Source organism: Chaetodon trifascialis, chromosome 22, assembly GCF_039877785.1.
Source record: "Chaetodon trifascialis isolate fChaTrf1 chromosome 22, fChaTrf1.hap1, whole genome shotgun sequence".
Lineage (NCBI taxonomy): Eukaryota > Metazoa > Chordata > Actinopteri > Chaetodontiformes > Chaetodontidae > Chaetodon > Chaetodon trifascialis.
The window spans coordinates 8,142,372-8,162,678 of record NC_092077.1 but is presented as its reverse complement, the minus strand read 5'-3'; the positions used below and the strand labels follow the sequence as shown (position 1 = coordinate 8,162,678).

General features: G+C 43.4%; 1 protein-coding gene across 4 annotated transcripts in view; it reads right to left on the bottom strand.

Annotated features, from left to right (window-relative positions):
* celsr1a (cadherin EGF LAG seven-pass G-type receptor 1a) overlaps nt 1–20,307 on the bottom strand; it is an 83,998-nt gene that overhangs the window by 18,190 nt on the left and 45,501 nt on the right. For all 4 annotated transcript variants that reach the window (XM_070992275.1, XM_070992274.1, XM_070992277.1 and 1 more), the window contains exons 7-14: nt 5,911–6,068; nt 4,302–4,465; nt 4,038–4,163; nt 1,475–1,641; nt 1,105–1,290; nt 904–1,017; nt 645–819; nt 418–559 (exon numbers count right to left, since the gene is read on the bottom strand). In XM_070992275.1, the coding sequence (XP_070848376.1) occupies nt 418–559; nt 645–819; nt 904–1,017; nt 1,105–1,290; nt 1,475–1,641; nt 4,038–4,163; nt 4,302–4,465; nt 5,911–6,068 (1,232 nt within the window). The remainder of the gene's footprint in view (nt 1–417; nt 560–644; nt 820–903; nt 1,018–1,104; nt 1,291–1,474; nt 1,642–4,037; nt 4,164–4,301; nt 4,466–5,910; nt 6,069–20,307) is intronic.

The window sequence follows — 20,307 nt, the reverse complement described above, 5'->3', positions numbered from 1 at the left end:
GAGCTCTCAGACAATGCTGAGAATGCGAACCACTTTCAACAAACCACTTTCACTTGAATAAATAAACAGCCTTGCCAATTTCAGTCTGATTGTTTCTTTTTGATGTCTGATCTTTCCTCTCCCTCTCCCTCACACACATACACACAAACTCAGATTACTGACTAATAAAGCGGCTCTGAAGGATTCAGGAGGTTGGCGACATTACAAAATGAGCAAGAGCCTAAAATAACTAAAGCAGATTTGTGTGCTTTGTCTCTTTGGGGGGGAAAGTCCATTTTTGTTCTGCTTCTTTTCAACATCTGGATACAAAGGACTGTTTTAAAATGTTTTAATATAGATACTCAGTACTATTGAAAATCTCCCCATGATCTCCCTCTAATCACACACACACACCTCCACAGTCGGGAGGGACCTTACTTGTTTTCACAGTACTGGCCGTAGTAGTTCTGTCCACATTCACAGGTGTAGCCGTGGGAAGAACTTGGTTTGCGAACGCAGGTGGAAATGTGCTCACAAGGGTTGAGCTGGCAAGCATCCACACACTCCTTACCAAAATAACCTGCAGGATACACAGCAAGGAGTGACTCTCAGACCTTAATGAGTGATATCAAAGAGTTTATAAGGGACGAGTTTGTGCGTTTTACCTGGGTCACAGACACAGGTGTGTGTGCTCCAGTCGTCACTGCAGTGGCTGTTCTCAGGGCAGATGTTGGTGTCGCAAGGGTCAGCCAGGTCGCAGCCGTCTTCCACGCGGATCTTCAGACCCTGAGCCATGTTCACGTTGGCCACGTTGGTGGACGTCTCACCCATGCGCACACCCTGACGGAAGAGAAGAGGAAGTGGTCAAAGGAAGGAGAAAATGGCTGTTATGTTTCTTTTCAAACTGAAAACACATACACTTACCTGTATGCAGCCAACAAATCCTTTGCTGACGTGGTTGTTTGCTCCAGGCAAACCTCCAACATGAAGAGTTTGGAGCTTCAATCCTGGGAGGTCATGACCGATCTCCACTGACTTCTGCATAAAAACAAAAACCAAACATTCCTGTTGAAAACTTTACCCATGTGTACATCCTTGTCTATTTGTGATGCCATTTTCCTGTACCTGGTACATGTCGTAGTCCAGGGACACAGCAGCCATGTATTTGATGTCCTTCCCATCTTTAACGGCTCTCAGCTCTACCAACAGGTGGTGCCACTCCCCGTCATTGACCCGAACTTGGGGGAAGCCCAGCGAAGCCACCAGCTGCTGTCTCAGCAACACCTCCATGCGTACCTGTTGCTCACTCACCTGGAGGATGGGAAAGACATAGAAATACAGTGACAAGGCTGCAGTTTTAAGTGTACAACCTATGGCCATTCCATTCAAAAAGTACTCACCTGCGAAGACATTCAATTTGTACTCAGCAGTGAAGCAGTTATACGCTGACGACAATGACATTTTTGTTGACAATGTACTTTATACTGTATCTTACCATGAGGTTAATGGTGGAGGAGGGTCCAGCTTTGGCCTGCATTAGGGTGCCAGCAGGCTGTCTGGTGCGGAACATGAGCCCCATGTACCAGGGAACAGCGACGGTTATGTCCGGGTCGCTCCAGGAAACCAGAGCTTGGCCATCAAAGAACTGTGGAGACGGCATGACTGGACAGGAAGAAGACAGCAGGAAAGAGCAAGAATTAGGTTGTGGGCAAAACAGGATTAGTGTTTGCTATTAAGAATAAATCTGTGCTGTATTTATATTGAATAGAAAAATAAATTGATTTTAGTGAAATTATAGGTCTTCAAAGTATTGAGTGACTTCAGAATTCACTGTTTGCTTTCTGTGAACTGCAACCTTTTTTGTACCTTTGTACCTTTTTTTAATTTCATGTGATAGAATTACTACTTTATGCCTTAGGATTACTACGCAGTAATTCTTAGACAAACATCCAATGTCTGAGGACATTCTGAAAATCCACCGAAAATCCTACAGACATTGCACATGTCGTGTAAGCTCCTGTGCATGTTGAGAGATCAAGAAACACACACAAACACACCCAACGGCCCACGCACACACACAGCGAGGGTCCACCTTTCAGAACAAGATATAGTGAGTGTCTTCTCCTGCATAATCTACAGCATAAACTCTGTTTTCAGATCCCCGGGGCACATATTTCAACAGAAGCTTCCATGAATACACATATACACAAGCTATAATTATGAAAGAAAGCTGGTTACAGGCAGCTACAGTGGTTTTAGTCGGACTACTTTACCAAAGCTCCATTCAGTTCTCGCTAAATCCATCAAGACCCAGCTTGAAAGAATAGGACAGAAAGAGTCCACAGCCTTGCAAGGAGCTCTGTCAGGCAAATGTAACAGTGCTTTAAGCAAATGTGAGCATGTAGTCATGCTCTATAAGTATTCCAACATGTTCACACCACATTCTGATATTTAGCAGGTAATATATAACATCTGAAATTGTAGATGAGCCACGCTATCATGACACAACATAAAACACAGTCGATTCCACGGGCACTAAATCACAGCTCACACTCATCATTTCCTTACCATTTTACTAAGAGATTGAGCAACAATCTGGAAAGCAGTGTTAATCTCAGTCCTAATTCTGCTGGATCAGAATGATGCTCATGCAGCTCTGTAAAAGCCTTGACCAGGTCTGAGGACTTGAGCCTAACCAGACATGCACAAGTCTGCTGCAAAGTTAAACGAGAATCCAAACTGAGTTAGCACAATTTTCCTCTTTTATCAACACTCCTCAATATATGAACTTATCAACCAGGTATGTTGCTGTACCTAGATTTAATTAGTGCAGCTGCTTGTTTGACACCAGTCCAGAGATTAAAACTTGAGATCCACTTGTCATAACAAGCTACTGCAACGCATGAGCATGAGAAGTGCTTTCCAATATACTGCATGCTTATGTTTAGCCTGACTATAATCTGCTTTAAATTAGCGTGGCAGAGCTCATTCTTTGCTTTTTAAAGAATGGTCTGCACAGTTAAAAATCTGACTTCCAGTAGATTTCAGTCTTGTAATGTCCATCCAGTCTGGATGATTTTGGCAGTGTAAAATAAACAATAGCACATCTTTCCTTTCTCGTGTGGCAGCTCGGTGTGCGAAGCCTCAAACCAAATGTGTCAACAAGCAACAGAGCAGCCAAAGCCTCTCCCCAGCTTGCTGTGATCCAGGCCCAGTTCAGATACTGGATACCGGGGCCTGGCACTGACTGGGCGGCTACCTCATAGACAAGAGGGCAAGGAGAGGTATTCACACCTTCACACATTGTTTGGAAGCTTGCCCTGAAGGAGGAAATCAAACTTATCTCCTTACCATAGAAGAACATGAGATGTCTTATAGAGGGTAAATAACAACAGTGATGGCGAGCTGCAGTGCTTTAAGTGTCCTTCCTAACAAGGAAACATGGACCAATGTATAACCCCACACTATCTATCTGTTAATCTACCTATCTATATGTAATGTATAGAGTAACATGAGCTGTGCTTCACACATACGCTGTGATGGCAACAGAGGCACAAAGAGGACAGCTATGGGGCTGGTGTGTGTATGCGTGTGTGCATCTTCTATTTCATCCTTTGAGTCTGGGTTTTGATAAGTGAGTCACACTTCGTTCTGGTCCTAAATCTCCAAACCTGAGGCCATGTTTAGTGTCTGTGCAGTGAGTGAGCAGAGGCTTTGCTCTGACTTTCCATTGTGACTGCTGCATGACTCAGAGTGAGTCAAGGGAGGTGTTCCTTATCCGATTTGATCTCCCAAACGACACGCTACTTCCTGGAAGTCCTCAAGACACACACACACACACACACACACACACACACACACACACACACACACACACACACACACACACACACACACACAAAACATGCAGATGCAGGCACATCCATCCAGAGACACACCTTTTTTGAACGCATGCACTTTTGGACTCTATTTTGAGATTCCTTTTTAAAGCCTAGAGACTGAATGCCCTCTTCCTTTGGAGAGAAACAAACACTTTAAGCCATGCACACACTTCTTACCTTGTTCACAATTCTTGCCTCCGTAACCTGTTGGGCAGTCGCAGCTGTAGGTGTTCCACTTGCTGACACACACTCCTCCGTTCTGACACACATCATTTGTGCAGAAGTTTATCTTTGCTGGACAGCCTTGACATCAAACACATAAATCAATAATTAATATCTGTATGTACGATGTATGTGTCTGTTTATGGCTGCAGAAACAGAAAAAGTCAGTTAATTAAATCCTGTTGCATGGCTTTGGTTTTACCATGAAGCACGTCTAACCTGCTGTTGTGCCATTATTAGCGATGTAGCTGGCCATGTCGATGGGTTTGCTGTCAATGGTGAGGTTTCTCATACAGCCCACAAAGTCTCTGTTTCTGACGGGGAAGTCCTCAGGCAGGTTGGGAACTCCGCCTAGCAAAAGCGGCCCTGTCAAATCCAGTGACCTGCAGATGGTCAGAGTGATGTAAGTCACCAAATTTGAGTCGGATGTGGACACAAACACACATTGACTAAGCTTTATAATGAAAAGCAATAATTTGATTATAAATCAGTGTCACCCTATTGATGACCTGAGTTCACACCAGAAAAGCCCAGTGAGGTAAAGAACCAACCCTCAGCATGATTGACATTTCTGAAAAAAGGTTATTGTGTCCAAGGTTTTAAGCTGTCACAAGGCTAACTACTACCATCACCATGACCGAGTCAGGTTCCACATACTAGGTCATGTAGGAAGCTGCTTACTGCCTCGAAAGCACTCGACATCAAACGCCAAAGGGCTTTAAGAGATTTAATGTAATGCAATGCTGCACAAAGAGCCCCCACTAAACCAATGAATGTCTAAGTTGTGTACATACAGCACAAGCACTGTTGCTCAGCCAGGAGCATGTGGAGCTTATTCAAAAAAGTCTTTAAGGAATTCAATGAAGGAAGCCCTTACACAAATCAAACGTGAATCTGTGCATCTTGGGACCAGTTTTAGAGTCAGTAACTGCAGCATTAGCTGTACAGAAGCACTTCAGATTAGCTTCGAAATCACCCACAAAGAATTTGTTTGTATGATTATTAATCATGCAATCTGATGGACGGATGGATGACCACAACCAACATATGTTTCTGAGTTTAAGGTAAAGCATTTTAATATAGTACGGGGTCTCCAAAGTGTTGATGTAGAGACATGGAACAAGAATAGCAGAGCAGAGAAATACATTTACAGGCCAAACCGAAAGACAAGTTGCTGCTGCTCTGTGCCTCAGTCACCCTCTGGATCATGTCAAGACATCGTCCACAATGAAACGTCAGCCGGTTGCCGGTTTGCACAACATTGCACACTGGTGTAATACAGTATATTTGTATATTTCAGCTTGACACAGTTTAAGTATCCTCCAAATACCTCTCAGCCTCTGTGACCTGTGCAACAAGTTCCTGAAGGAATGTAGCCTCATTAACTCTTCTCTGAAACGTTCTCTCTCCCTCTGTCCCCACCCTCTGCACACCAAATGTGTCTCAGCATGCTAACACGCTCTCAAAAACAAAAAAACCTGTCATGCTATAAAAATAAAAATTAGCGTGTGACAAACACAGAATAGGTCGGATTAAGCATGTGTTGAGATGAGCTTTTGGTTGTCTTAGGCCATGTCTGACAACAGAGGGGCCCTGAGGATGAACGCAGAGATTAAGACACAAAAGGAAGGGAGGAGGGTAGAATGAGAGTTGTGTAATCTGTGGTAATGAAGGCAATTTAACGTAGCCCCCAAGGCACGACATATTTAACTATTAATCTGACTCGTTTGTGTGCGGAGTGTGCTTGGAATTAATTGGAGATAATGAGTGTAAAGACCTAAAGAGAGAAAGAAAAAGATGAGTGAAAAAAAGAAGACGAAGATCTTACTTCTTCTGCCCGGTCTGGGTGCCTTGGGCGGCGCAGGAATAGTTGCCAATCTGCTTTCCAAAGCGAATTGCCATGGAGATGTCACAGTCATCCACAGCAACCACAGCCACCTTTTCTCCAGAGGGGCCATGAGGGACGCCTAGACGGCCAATGTTAGGCTGAAAAATAAAGATTGCATCCAGTTATTCGTCAATATTAATTAATAATAGGTACATCTCTTAGGATCTCAGGATTACTACACCAGATATTCCACTGGTGCAACTGGAAAGATCGTAAGATGTAATTTTATCAATCCCTGCCAGGTAATTTGGGTGTTACAGATACAGCAATAGTTGCAGGAATTAAGGAGAGACATAGAAGAAAGTAAAAAATATAAATTACAAAATAGAAGCTATATATATGTACATTCTGTACAAAATGGGAGGGGGGTGTTTTCTGCACTACATCACATTTAGGTGTAGGCCACCTTTTGCCTACCAGAGTTCCAAAAGTACTATTTGGATGGATGATTTCTTCCTTTATTTCTCTTTATTCGATATGAGAATCTCCGCTGGGACGGCAGCTTTGGCGCTCGATCAGCGCAGATCAGCGCTCCATAAACAATGTCTAGCTGACTTTAGCCGACTTGGAGTGGAAGCAGACTGGCCTGTCTTGGCTTAAGATGACAAAAAGCCCATTGTGCATTCGCTCACACCTAATGATTACAAAGTAGGCTAATTCCTCCATCAAGGCCTTTGGCCGACAAATGTTGGATCTGAGAAAATGTGGATCGGCTTAGAGAATCAGGCCACCAAATCGCTTTAGTTCTTGTAATATCTAACCTGAGACCAAAGTTCAATGGAGCGTTTCCTAAACAATAGTGGCCTTGGAAAAGGAGGGAGAAAGAATTTGCGGAGGTCAGTAGAAAGAAGTGTTTCCACTGATTAAAGACCTCCTCCCCTCACTGTCATAAAAGTGAGGTAGAAGACTAATAAAAGTTGACATGACAAACATATTTACAGTAAAAGAGTTTACAGTTCACTTTCTGTGAGTAGCTTACAATAGCTCAAAATGACAAATGGCCTGCTATCTCTCCTGGGAGAATGGCAAAGCTCATAACTACAACAACACACAACAATGGGACTACAGATCCCAGACCTGATCACAGTGCAATGTTTACATAAGGCTGCTGAGAGCTTGACAGTTTGAGTGATAGCAGACTTACTGAGTCTACACTAAGACGCATCTACACGGCTCAATGTCACCAAATGAAGTGATGAATCAAATTTTTTGAATACAGATTCTCGAAAAAATTATTCCCAAAAGCTCATTTTGGTTACTTGTTTTCTTTCGCGTGAATCTGAGCAGCACTTTGAGGAAAGAAACGGAAGAGATGGAGAAAGAAAAGACGGGCTTGGATAGAAAGGCAACGTGCATGCGTATGTTTCCTTCATAAATAGGATTAGAGTAATGAGATACTGGTGGGGCAGAGACACGGCAAACAAAGGAAGAGGGAAAAAAGGAGGCCGAGAAATAGAAAGAAAGAGCGACGGGCATTAATAGGGAGGTGGACAAACCAGAAATAAGAGACTGAAAGAGACAGACAAAAGAGAAACTGGCAGACGGGTAGAAAACAAGCAACAGAGGGATGCAGTGTCTTCTATTTTGGCTCAGGTGGGCTCCAGTCCGGGCATATTTTCCAACCCACAGGGAGTTTATCGCTGCCACTCCCTTCAACATGCCCTGTTTCCACTGATTCCACCGAAAAACACTTTCACACTTTCCATAAAGACGGACAGGAAGTTCCAGCTGAGCAGCACTGCACCTCTCTGACGCCGTCACTGTTTTCGCTGCTGAAATAGTGAGTGAGCTTTGGAAGGACTTGATTTTCCCGTGGAAGTGTGACAATAGATAGTGCGACCCACGCGAGCCGTATCAGGCCTGTTCGAGGAGCGAAGCGTCATCGTGTCTCTGAACTCCATCATGTCCACTATAGACTAAGGACATAGCATCTGCAGTCTGAGGGATAATCCTCACATTTTGCTTCTCCTTAATGTCTATTTAGCTTCATTACCTCTCACAGCCTACTTTGTCTGTGGGTGTCACTAACCTGCAATGACCTGGCATGTGGAGCACGTATAACGATCATGCCTGCAGGAAACCACACCCCTGTCAATGGCAACCGGCCAATCGCCCCTCTGCACCTGCAGGCGCCTACTTGTGTTAAACCCTCCCACCCTCATCGTCTGACATCTTCATGGTAACCACAGACATCAGCCTTTCCTGGCGGCCCACGCGTGAACCAGTAAACTCTTGTTGAGGCCTCCCGCTGTTGGCTGAAGTGCCATAATTCAAATCAGAGAAGTAGGATGAGTCCTTGATGAAAATCTTCAGCTGTCATGATTTATTGTGTCGTTATGTAAAATGCATTCTGCTTCCTGAACTGACACGACGGCAGCCTGTGGTGAAACACTTTGGGAAACCTCTCTTGGCTGTGGTTGTGGTCAAATGTTTATGAAATGCCTGTGTAATTAAAAATATCCCTGATAATGAAGAGCATGATTGACATGATTAACGCTGCTTTAACCCTGCTGGGAAACATGCATGAATGTCCCCTGTGATCAAGGGACTTGATCCAGTGCAATGAAAGAAGAAGAAATGAAAAAGGATCTGGCTTTGCTCAGAAAGCAGCAAAGTCTGCAGCCTGAAGCTGTAAAAAAGGTTGGCACCATGCAGCCAGTAGCAGGAGAACAATGAAGACCCTAACATAAACAACCAAACTGTTCAAAGACGTTCAACAGTAGTGAAGGAAGGAAGGATAGACGGGGCAAAAGAGTAGGAAATAACAGCCATCGTCCTCTTCTGTATGCACAAATTCACAGCAGAGAACAGAGACTAAATAAAACCATGATGATTGGCAATATGCTATGTAACTGTTAACATGGATATCAAGCCCATGTGATAAACATGTTTTACATTAGTTGGAGCTATTCCTTAAAAATGCAGGTTAATTGAAACAATAGCTGAAATGACTCTTCAACCCATTGGGGGAATGAAAACAAGAGGGAAAGTGTGAAAACTATATAAAAGCTTTTCAATGGCAACAAAGGGTGATTCTCAGGTAGAGAAACTCACTCGCTCGTCGGCTAACAGAGGACTCTGTAGTTAGGCTGATTACAATCTTATCATCTCTTTTGAGCTCAGTCAAGCGAGGGAGAAATGAGATAAAGACAGGAAGCAAAACACAGAAGAGACAGAGGGAGAGAGATGACAAGATACATAATGGACCCGCAACCCAAAAATCTCAGGAGGTGCAGCTGTTACAGGTGGGGCTGACACATACACATGAATGCACACACTATGTTTGTGCTAAACTATGTGTATTTACGGCATGTGTGTCATATGTGGGGGATATGGGAGCATTAATGCAGCTGTCGTACATAACTCCTCAAGGCTCATACGCACACTTCCCAAGTTACATACTCACAAACACGTACTGTGCCGCATCAGTCAAGCATGCTTTAATTCCAAAAAACATAATAAAACCAAATACAAAACTACAAAACACACTACTAAGTAATTGGAGAAGCCCTTTAATAAAGCTTTCTAAAAGAGGTGCTGTTAAATACAAATATCCTCGAGCTATTGGTGACTTCAAACCGCCAAAAGAAGACTTTCTGCCCCAAACTGAACATTGGTGTTGAGTTAGCAGAGCGTGTCTGTCAGCGGTGTAACTATGGCCGGTAGAACTGTATATGGTTTCAAGCTTCTTTCTGACCCCTGGTTTTAAAGTGCACTTGGCCCTCAATTTGAGGGGCCCCGTGAGAGTCTCTTATTTACCCTCCGTCCAACTCTGAAGCTGCTGAAGATCGTCTCTCTCTAAGGTGTCGTCTCCAGGGGCGCTAGGCTTGCCGCAACCATGGGAACACACTTGATCCCCACAGCTAGCGACAAAGACGAGGAGGGCAGAGGACATGAGCGGCCGGGGGGAGCGCGCGCGCACACGCACACACACACACACACACACACACACACACACACACACACACACACACACACACACACACACACATATACCAAATACTGACACATGCAGTTCAAATACACACACTTCCTCTCCACAGCAGCACTCTCTCTGCACACAGACACGGGAGAAACACCCACCCAAGCACACAGACCATCTCCCTCCCACCAACACACACACTCTAAACCTCTGTACCACCTGTCAGAGCCGACATGATAACTCAACCAGCCCCGCGGCCAGGATAAAGAGCCTTGCTACACAGATTAAGTTACATGCAGAACACAGTTCGACAACTCAGTCAGAAAACACCCTAAACGCTGTCAAAGTGAACAACTAATGACCAGGAAATATGTGTGTGTGAGTGCGTGTGTGTGTGTAGGGTGGGATAGAGGGAATACTGGTGATTATGCGGTTGTGCGTGTGTCTGGGGACTATGGGAAGGATGTCTGCAGAATGTGTTTAAGCTTGTGTGTTGAGTGAGCAACCGGCAAGCTTGTATTTGTGTGTGTGTCTGTGTGTGTGTGTGCGTTTGTGTGTGAGAGAGGCAGGAAGTGCCCAGCGGAGTTGCAAAAGGCAACACGATTCATGTTGATGATAAAGGAAAAAGAGCGCGCGGTCTTTTATTTTATTTGGGCTCGCCTGAGGAAATGCCATTGTTTCTCTCATACTTGGATGAAAATTGCACTTGATGTGATCTCCTGATGCTTTAAAGTGTGTGTGTGTGTGTGTGTGTGTGTGTGTGCGTGTGTGTGTGTGTGTGCGTGTGTGAATGCTGTGTTAAATTGAGGTAACCACAAGCAACAAACAAATGCGTTTTTATTACCATAAAGTATCCATAAACTGAAGCCAAAAAAAAGATGGGCACTGAACCAAAACCAATATCTCTCTGTGAAGCGTGTGTGTGTGCACATGTGTGTGTGGTGAGTGTGTTGATTTTTGGCCCTGCTATGCACAGGCTAGTGTGTCCCACTATGCCTCTGACAGCAGCAGACTGTCATGTCCACATTACCTCACCTGCCCTCTGGCTATGTAAACCTAGAAGTGTGAATTCTACACACACACACACACACACACATACACACACACACACACACACACACACACACACACACACACACACACACACACACACACACACACACACACACACACACACACACACACACAGCTCAACACGGGCACAACACAAGGCTATGATGTCCCATGTTCAAGCCTATATGTTACTGCTGTCTTCATCCTCTCATCTCACTTCTATCTATCAGTGTAACAGATGGACAGCGGCCATTGTTGTAGCTTTCAAGCAGCAAAGCAAATGTTCGGACGACACAAAAACGGAGGTCAGTGTAACTGTATCCTATCTGGAATGGCTCGAGAAAATTCCTTTTACAACACGACAAACATGGCCACCAGCCTGTTTACTGACATCAAGGGGATTACTTTCTAATTGATGCTTTTTTGACGGCTTGTTAAAACATATTTTACAGCCAGGTTTTGTCTCTTTGACTTATTCTGCGTGATTAACCTTAACCTTTCTTCCATGTCTTCTGGAATAGGTATCTTGAGTCTTGATTTGAAAAGAAATCTGGTTTTGCATTTTCTCTGTTGTCAGCATTTAATCTCAAAATTTCATTGCACAGCGACAAGTCATTATCACAAAAAGAACATCCTTGAGCATCTTTAAAGTTGCCTTTAGGCAAAATCACAGGAGCCGAGAATCCATCCCGTTACTAGTGAGCTTAGCTTAGCATAATGAATGGAAGCAGGGGGAAACAGCTAGCCTGGCTCAGTCAAAAGGCAATAAAACCCACCTAGCATCGCCTCTAAAATGTCTCATTTGTTTTATCCATACAAAAACCAGAGTGTAAAAACAGGAAGTTGGTGTTACTTCCTGCTCTTATGCTAAGCTAAGCTAACCATCTCTTTGCTCATGAAAGTTGTCTCAATCTCATCTAACCCTTAGCAAAAAAAGAAATGATCATTATATCAAAGTTTTTTTTCAATATAAACAAGCAATAATAGGCAGTTTAAAAGGTAATTATGGATTTGATGTTACATGTATCTGTATCTGAATCTGAACCCTGAGAGCTAACCGTGTAACCGTTATCATCATTATCTATGAAAGATCACCAGGAGTGATGCTAATGTTCAGCAGTTGAGTGGCATGACCAAGCTGAACTTGATATCATATAAGAGATAAGACATATATGTAAGTGGAAAGAGATAAGAGAGAAAGATGAGGAGACAGAGAAAGGCATGAGGAGGAGGAGGAGAGGTAAGACGCATTAGAGGCAGGACTATAGAGTGATTATAAATTATATGGATGTTTTATCTCTCTCAGCTTCATTTCTGTACTTCCTTTTCTCTTCGCCCCAAATTCCACCGCCTGTCTCTCTCAACGTTAATAAGAGGTTTAAGTCATGCTAGGTGAGGTGTGTGAAATTTCCTCTTTTCAGTGGCACACACACACTCCCTCACATCGCAGGGGAGCGAGGAAGGAATGCAAAAACGAGCCAAGGTGAAGAGAAATGAACGAGAAGCAGAGAGAGAGGTGAGGCAGTCTCGTACGAAGGCGGTCTGTAGTGACAGATTTATCAGATTTATCTTCATTCCTCAATGACACACTCCTGAACACATCTGCTGTTCCCACTGACTGGTAACTTGTCTAGATAAACACACACATCAATGTCTGAACATAAAGGTTCAACGATGAGGGTGTTTTAAGACTGAGTGGGCAGCAGTCATAACATCTGTGTCAGGACCCTCTGTCTTTATATATATTTGGCTTCAATCTCCTCTTCTCACTTCAGAAGCCAAGCTATACACTGTCATGTGTCTGACAACTCCATCCCTGCAGGCTAGGTACTGTTAGTTTGCTAGGTGTTCAAGTAGAGACACCATTGTACTCCACTGTTTGGACACAGGTGAAAAACCACCTATGATGGAGGCAGTTGGACTAGTATCTCAGGCAGCTACCACCTGGCAAGTTGAGGACAATTTAGAAAAGAGGTAACCAAATGATAAACGATGCTGTGGTGGAGGGTCTCAGCACAGGGCTGGCATAATGAAATAAGTGTTTCTGTGAATATATAAGGGGGCGTATTCCATAAGAAGACACCTCACTCATGCTACTCAGAGAACCAGGGTTACACAAATAACCTGCAAATTTGATTTAGTTAATTCTCAAATGTATACCAATCACCGAAGACTTGTAGAGATCTAACAAGAGAAGATTAAGGATACAATCAAAAATCAAATCCCTCAAACTAAACAACAATCTAAACAGAAGCATGTGAGCTAGTCGCAGTCCGTACTCATTACAAGAGCCATCTCCGCCGTTTTCTGCGCGTCGTTAATCCTCCCTGACAGAATCGGTCCTTTGACCTGCCGCACCGCCGCCAAAGAAAACACAAGCACAGCTCACTGGAAGTCTACCTACCTGTCTGCCAAAGCTCTGACATGTTTAGTTCATCTGAACAAACCTCAATGGAGGAAATCAATGAGAGATGACAGGTGAGAAGGAAGATAGTTACTGTGTCATTTCTGCTTATACACTACTGGTGCATTTTCAGATGGGAGCAGCTTCTCCAGCTACACAGAGAAATAGAGGAAGGCAGATAAGGCTGTCGAGGAGGACAGAGATACATAGTTAGATAAAAAAAAAACACATGTGCACATGCAAAATGGTTAAAAAGCATTCAGGAAGATGCAGCAGTGATGCAATGAAGCAAGTCCTCAGTGAGAGAAAGGTGTTCTTCAGCTGGGAGACCATAAGGCTATATATATGTATTTATATATTCATATATATAGTTGCACTTATTGTCCCTACCACAGTGTAACAGTGTAACATTGCAACTGGGCAAAATCATCCCAAAATACAAACCGCCAGCTAACAAAACACCACATACACAGATCTGCATGTGTTAAAAACTGACCTGAAAATGACCTTGACTCTGCTAATTTCATGCTGCCATCTGTGGTAAATGGTTGTTTTAAAAGAAGAATGTGAGCACACCTGGACATGCAACACCAGGCTGAAGCAGAAAACGATGAAGATGACTTTTTTTTTGACAACTAGAAGCACTATGGAGCAATGTTTTGACGAATGGGTGCCTATTTTGCTCAGGACTTCACCAAGAAGGAGAGACAGAAGAAAGCCTGATCACACTGGCACTACAAACTACCAAGTCCACACACCTTCTACGGCAAACAAAACCAGAAAACCCCCAAAATCTACCACAGCCTCTTCAGTAGTCCAGTCCAGACCACAGCCAGACTAAATTCAGGCAAACATCCTCATGTTACCTCTGTATATCTGAGGTAAGCATGTGTAGTAGAGTTAGTCCAGTAGACTGTACTAGAAGCAGAACAGGGACTAAATGAGACCCCAGGGGAAAAAAATAGCCACCAGTGGGGACTAGGCTAGAGGTCAGAGGTTACCTCCTTCTGATTGAGCTCCAGCCAGGCAGTATAGAGCGGGAGCCGCAGAGCCCCACTGGAGTCCATCAGACTCCCCCCTTCCTGGGAGAGAGACACCGTGAGAGAGAGACACCGCATTAGACCTGCAGCCCAAAACCAGGCCACGACACTATATGTGTGTGTGTGTGTGTGTGTGTGTGTGTGTGTGTGTGTGTGTGTGTGTGTGTGTGTGCGTGTGTGTGTGTGTGTGTGTGCTGGATGTTGTCAAGAGAGTCATCACTCCAGTTTGGGGAATTTTCATGTTACTTCATTTGCTTTACTTGAGTGGGCAGAAAAAAGTATTAATCACACTTCAAAAACATGTGACATGTATACATTTGAATGCACGGTATGTGTACAGAGGCATGCGTGCTAAAGTGTCTGCGGTTGGATTTGCTAACAGCTAATTAGCCAACAATAATGACATCCAAAGTAAAACATAATTCCTTCGTGCCCACTTCAAAAACACCTCTCCCACAACCTCACACAATAGGCTACAACTCATGCACTGCGGCCTTCAGACAGTTGTCACTGGCAGAGTTACGTCACATGTGAAATACTGTGCTGTGGGAAGAGCAGCAGGGAAAACATGGGGAATATTCCTTTTGGCACCAGCATGCGAACACTCAAAACCGGCTTCCACGTGTCAGCAAAGGTAGTTACACCACACTGACACAAAACATGGGCTCGGAAGCATGTTTACATGCTGCAGTGCTGTGTGTTAGAATCATGATGAGTGATTAAAACCACCAGACAACATGTCTCCTCTGATATGGAGTATATCTGCTTTGTTTAAATAGCCACAGATGCTGTCTGATGCATCGTAATTAGTAAAACAGTAGTTTCTGGCATTTAAAGGCAATGTGTGTGTTTATGTATGATGATAACCTTAACTGTTTGAGGTCTTGGGAAACTGTGTTCTGCGTCAAGAAGAACAAAGAATAACATGGCCTCTTCCTCTAAAAACACACCCTGCCGGGGAATGCAGTATGGGGCTTCACCTCAAAAAATAAGTGCTTAACCCTTTGAAAAAGCAGCGGAGAAAACACATAAACATGCACCCGTGTCTGTGCAGAATCACATGATGTCGCAGTGCCACATCATAACACACCCGCAGGCACGAGTGTGTGCGTCTGCCGCCATGACACACTCAAGCTCCTAATATGGCATGTGTCCGTCCCTCTGTGTCATTACGGCCACCCTGAGAAGACGCATATGGCCTCGGCTATTAGCAATAAATCTACAACACAAGGAGATGGACGATATCTCCACAACCACTTACAAGCACTGTATTTATTTTAAGAGCAATTATCCACCGTGTTTGTGTGTGCACGTCTGTATGCATGTGTTTGACTGCATATCACTTGTCCTGGAAACCCAATAAACCCTGAAACATCAACAAAGAGACGGAGAGAAAATACAAAGAGGGGGCTAGCAGCTGTGTATTTTATAGCATAGACTGAGATAAATGTTCAGAGCATTGTGCTTTCGTTACCTTAGAGTGAGCTCTTTATATCTACAGACGGAGCAGGTCCTCTTCCACGGAGTCTGCCATGTTGCACCGCCATGTTTGTAGAGTAGCCCAGAAAGGACAAACCAAACACAGGCTCTAGAGAGCACCTTTCACGCTTTTAGTGGCCACTGTAGATTCTCCTACATGCTCTGAAGAGGAGGGTGAGGCCAGGGGTATGTACTTGGTTTCACACTGCGACCTCACAGTGAGATGCCACTAAATCTCACACACTGTTCCTTTAAGGCAGCTGTGCCCCAGTGGTATGTGGACGTCAAAGTAAGGTTTTCAGTGCTTTCACTGATGCAAAAATATTTCAAATATTATTGCAAAACCTGTCCTTGTTTGAGTGAACCCAAAAGGTTTCTGAATACAACTGAGTGGTTGAGATACATCAAGTGTTTCAGCCCACCAGAAGTGGAATACACACACAGTATATTTAAAAAGCACTTCGAGCTATGCTGTGAAGTAATTTGCACTTACGTTCTGATGATTAAAGTCCTGCCATGTAAACAGCACCAGAGTGAGAGCAACGGAGGAACAGCAGAAGCAGAAAGAGTGAACTTTCGGTACTCACTGGTGATAAGAGCCAGCTAAGCCTGTCTGGGAATGCTGTCTACACACCCTAGCTGTAAATATCATAGCCCATATTAGCCAGTGTAACACTATTAACATGTCTAACATCAAGCCTTCATGCAGCATAATGTAGCATTATAAAACTGCTGCAAACACACTGACATGTCGAACCTGCAGTCATGCTCTGCTTCACTGAGTTTGGCACCATGTAGATAAATCACATGAGACTTAATTATAGTTTAGTCCTACCTGCGGTTTACAGTTAATAAGTGTTTCACTCATAAGCATTATTTCATGCTTTGTTCTTGTCTATAAAATATATATATATATATATATAAACAGAAGGTGAAAGATGAACGGAAATATAAAGATTCCTGGAAATTCATTGTTGTTTATTAGTTTCATGCTTCCAGTGTGAACTAGAACTGCAGGATTAATGACACAGATCGTGGAGGATGAAATTTTCTGTCACCACTTTGGAAATGAAAATGAAAAGTTACAATTGAGATGTTCATTCAGTAAAGTCGGCAAGAACAACTAACCTGATATAACTAAAATGATATATGTCTGGGGACAAATGGTTTGCATTATGGATTAGTAATTATGGTTGTGCTTCTGATCAAATTCAATGTGAATTAAATAATACATTCCTGCATTTTTTTCATCCTGGTGTAATCCATGCAGGTGACCTGGCAGATATCGTCATGACACAACTGACATCCTGCCAGCTGACAGGTGCCCTGTGTCCAGCTAAATAACACCATTTCCTGCCACAAGAGACATCATTTCCTGTAGTTAACATACATGAAAACCCAAGACAAAACCTCCTGCTGCCCATCTACGTTTTATCTGTGTTTTGTGTGTGTGTGTGTGTGTGTGTGTGTGTGTGTGTGTGTGTGTGTGTGTGTGTGTGCGCGTGTGTGTGTGTGTGTGTGTGTGTGTGTGCGCATGTGTGTGCGCATGTGTGTGCGTGTGTGTGTGTGTGTGTGTGTGTGTGTGTGTGTGTGTGTGTGTGTGTGTGTGTGTGTGTGTTTCCTGTTTAGTTTTGCCTTGCTGACACCGTTGACTGTCCTTGAGACGGTGGAATTTCAAACATGTCTTTATCCTTCCACTTCTACTGTGTAACATCACTAATAGCACTACGGACATATGCACGCATTTAAACACACACACACACCCCCACATACACCCCCCCCCACACACACACACGCACACACTCAGAGAAGCTCTGTATTTGTCTGCCCCCCACAGATGCAAACACACGCACACACAGCTTTCCGACCGACCCACATCAATGCAACAATGGCAAGTCCGTGTCTGTTGTCATGCCAACCCTCTCCCAACCTTTGACCTCTTGTTTTTAAAGCAGAAGCACCCTGGCTCTTCTGAGCAGCAGCGGCATTAAAAAGGGGGCAGCCGTGCAACTTCAACCGCCTCATCATCTGACCCAATAAATCACCGTCTGTGCGTGCATGAGTGTATTGTGTGAGCATGCCGTTAGGACCGTTAAAAACCAACTGGGGCCCATGGGTTGCAACTATGTGTAAATCCACAGTATTACTAGGTTTGTGTGTTAAGTCCTTCTTCAGTTCTTTTGCAACCGCTAGCGAGTTTCAAACTAGTAAATCAAGTTGCACCATTACAGATTGTCTTTACTTGCAAAAACCATCATGCCAAAACTGGTTGGCTTCTAAACAGACGAAGTGCCATTCAGTCGAGTCAAGTCATTCAGAACACATGCATCTCAAGTTGTAACATACAGTAGCTGCAAAAACTACAATTAAAGGGGATGAACAATACATTTTTACTACATAATATTAGATATTTATATCAGAGTTTGTAGTATTCATGCAGTTTGGAAGGAGAGTGAAATTAAAATTTGAAAATTTAAACAATTTCCCCTTGGGGATCAATAAAGTATTTCTGATTCTGATTATGCTTCTGTTTAGATACTATTCGGTCATTTAGGCTAATGTAATGAGCATGTTTTGTAATTGAAGGTCTACTGTGTTATTTTTTTGAAATACAAAATCTTACTCGTTTACATGATTATTAAACAGCCTTTGAGATGTATCGGCTTGCTCATCTTCAGTCTGATCTGGTCTTTTTTTACCAAGCTAACATTAGTTTTGCCAGTAAGCAGTTTGATCTCTAAACAACATACTCAATCACTAGTGACCACAATCTGTAGATTTATGACAGCGACAATCCCGAAAAGCTCTCAGAAAGATAATTTATGGCGTGTGTGCATATTTGCAGGACATGAATCTGGATTACATCACAGTTTGAGAATTGGGCTCTGATCTTCTCTGTAGTCTCTCTGAGATATACCAGCAATGCTACCTACAGACAAATGTGTGCATGAAACCCTTCCATGCACGGCAGACACATGCTTCATTCACATCCACACATTCACATGTCACCACGTCTAATCTATTATGAGAACATTACTTCTTTTTGCCATATACAGTTACCCTAATCCCTCCAGCAAGTGATGTGGGATTAAATTACCATCAGTCAATCTGACTTCTGATCATTCAGCGCATGAAGAAAAGCTGACCCCGTGGCAGAGCTACAGTTGGCCTTAAGCTAATTCAAGGGAATGTGTCACCTGCTTTGAAAAAACATTGGTCTTTATGAAGACTGGCGTTGGTGGAACGCACACATCCCCTGCTTTACATGCTAATAACACTTGGATGCGCATATCTGCAGCTGCAGTTAAGCTAAAGAGAAAAAAGTAAACTGCATAGAACATGAACAAAGCGGGAAATCTGTTCGGACATGAAAATTAATCTCTCATTTCCATGGAAACATCCCTACAAACACGACATGACCCAACAGACAAACAAAACAGAGAAGTCTTCAATGGCAACAGACTGTGGCCTGCAAATAATACCTGCAGTAGTTAGGAGCCTTGCAGTGACGTTAACAAAGCACTACAAGGTTTAAGCTATTGTCTCTAGCATGAAAAAGGTAGTGCTGTCGGACAGGCAGACATACAGACTAAATACACCTCAAACAATGCATAGACATGTGACCCTGCAGCTAACAAGGTACATTATGGTAGTCTGATTCATCACCTTTGATGAATACTTCCCTGTCAAGGCTACCGACTATGCTATGGGCTCTATAGCTGATAGACACAAGAAAGAGGTGAACAACCTGTGAAATGTGAGATGGTGTGCACTGTAGGCTAGCGTTAGGCCAAGAAGCATGTTACTCCCTTTAACAAGCTGCAAAACACAAGTGCCGCCGAAATACGACACTGGGAGTCATGGGTCAGGCCAGTGACGCCACACCTTTCAGCGTCGGGCGCATGAAGGAAGAAGCAGAAAGAGATGGAAGAAAAAAGTGCATGAAAAGATGAATCAGCGTCAGAACATAGCATAGTGCATGCTGAAAGGTTGTTGAATAACGCTAGCACGTGGTGTGTCACGTGTCCACAAAGGTTGAATTGATTGGCAAATTAACCACTGATTCTGTTTTAAATGGGTAAAACTGATCTTTAGCCAGGTGAGACAATAACTGTCTGATTAGCATTGCTACACTTGAACTCAGTTTTCATATATAACTTTGCCATTTCCATGGTGGTAGACCACTGACTGGATTGATGTGAAAGCTAATTTGTGAGGATATTCCAAGTTCTGATGAAATATACAAGTAATGACCAGACACAAATCATAGGATCTACGTGTTCAGAGGGCCAGTGTTATCTTATTTCCCGTCCGGGTTAATGTTATAAGAACAATGCCCACAGGCCCTGGAAGTTTGCTGGAAATGAACACCAGCAATTGACTGCAATGTAAGCCCGTCTAATATAACAACTGAAGCGGATACATGAGCTAGTTTGAGA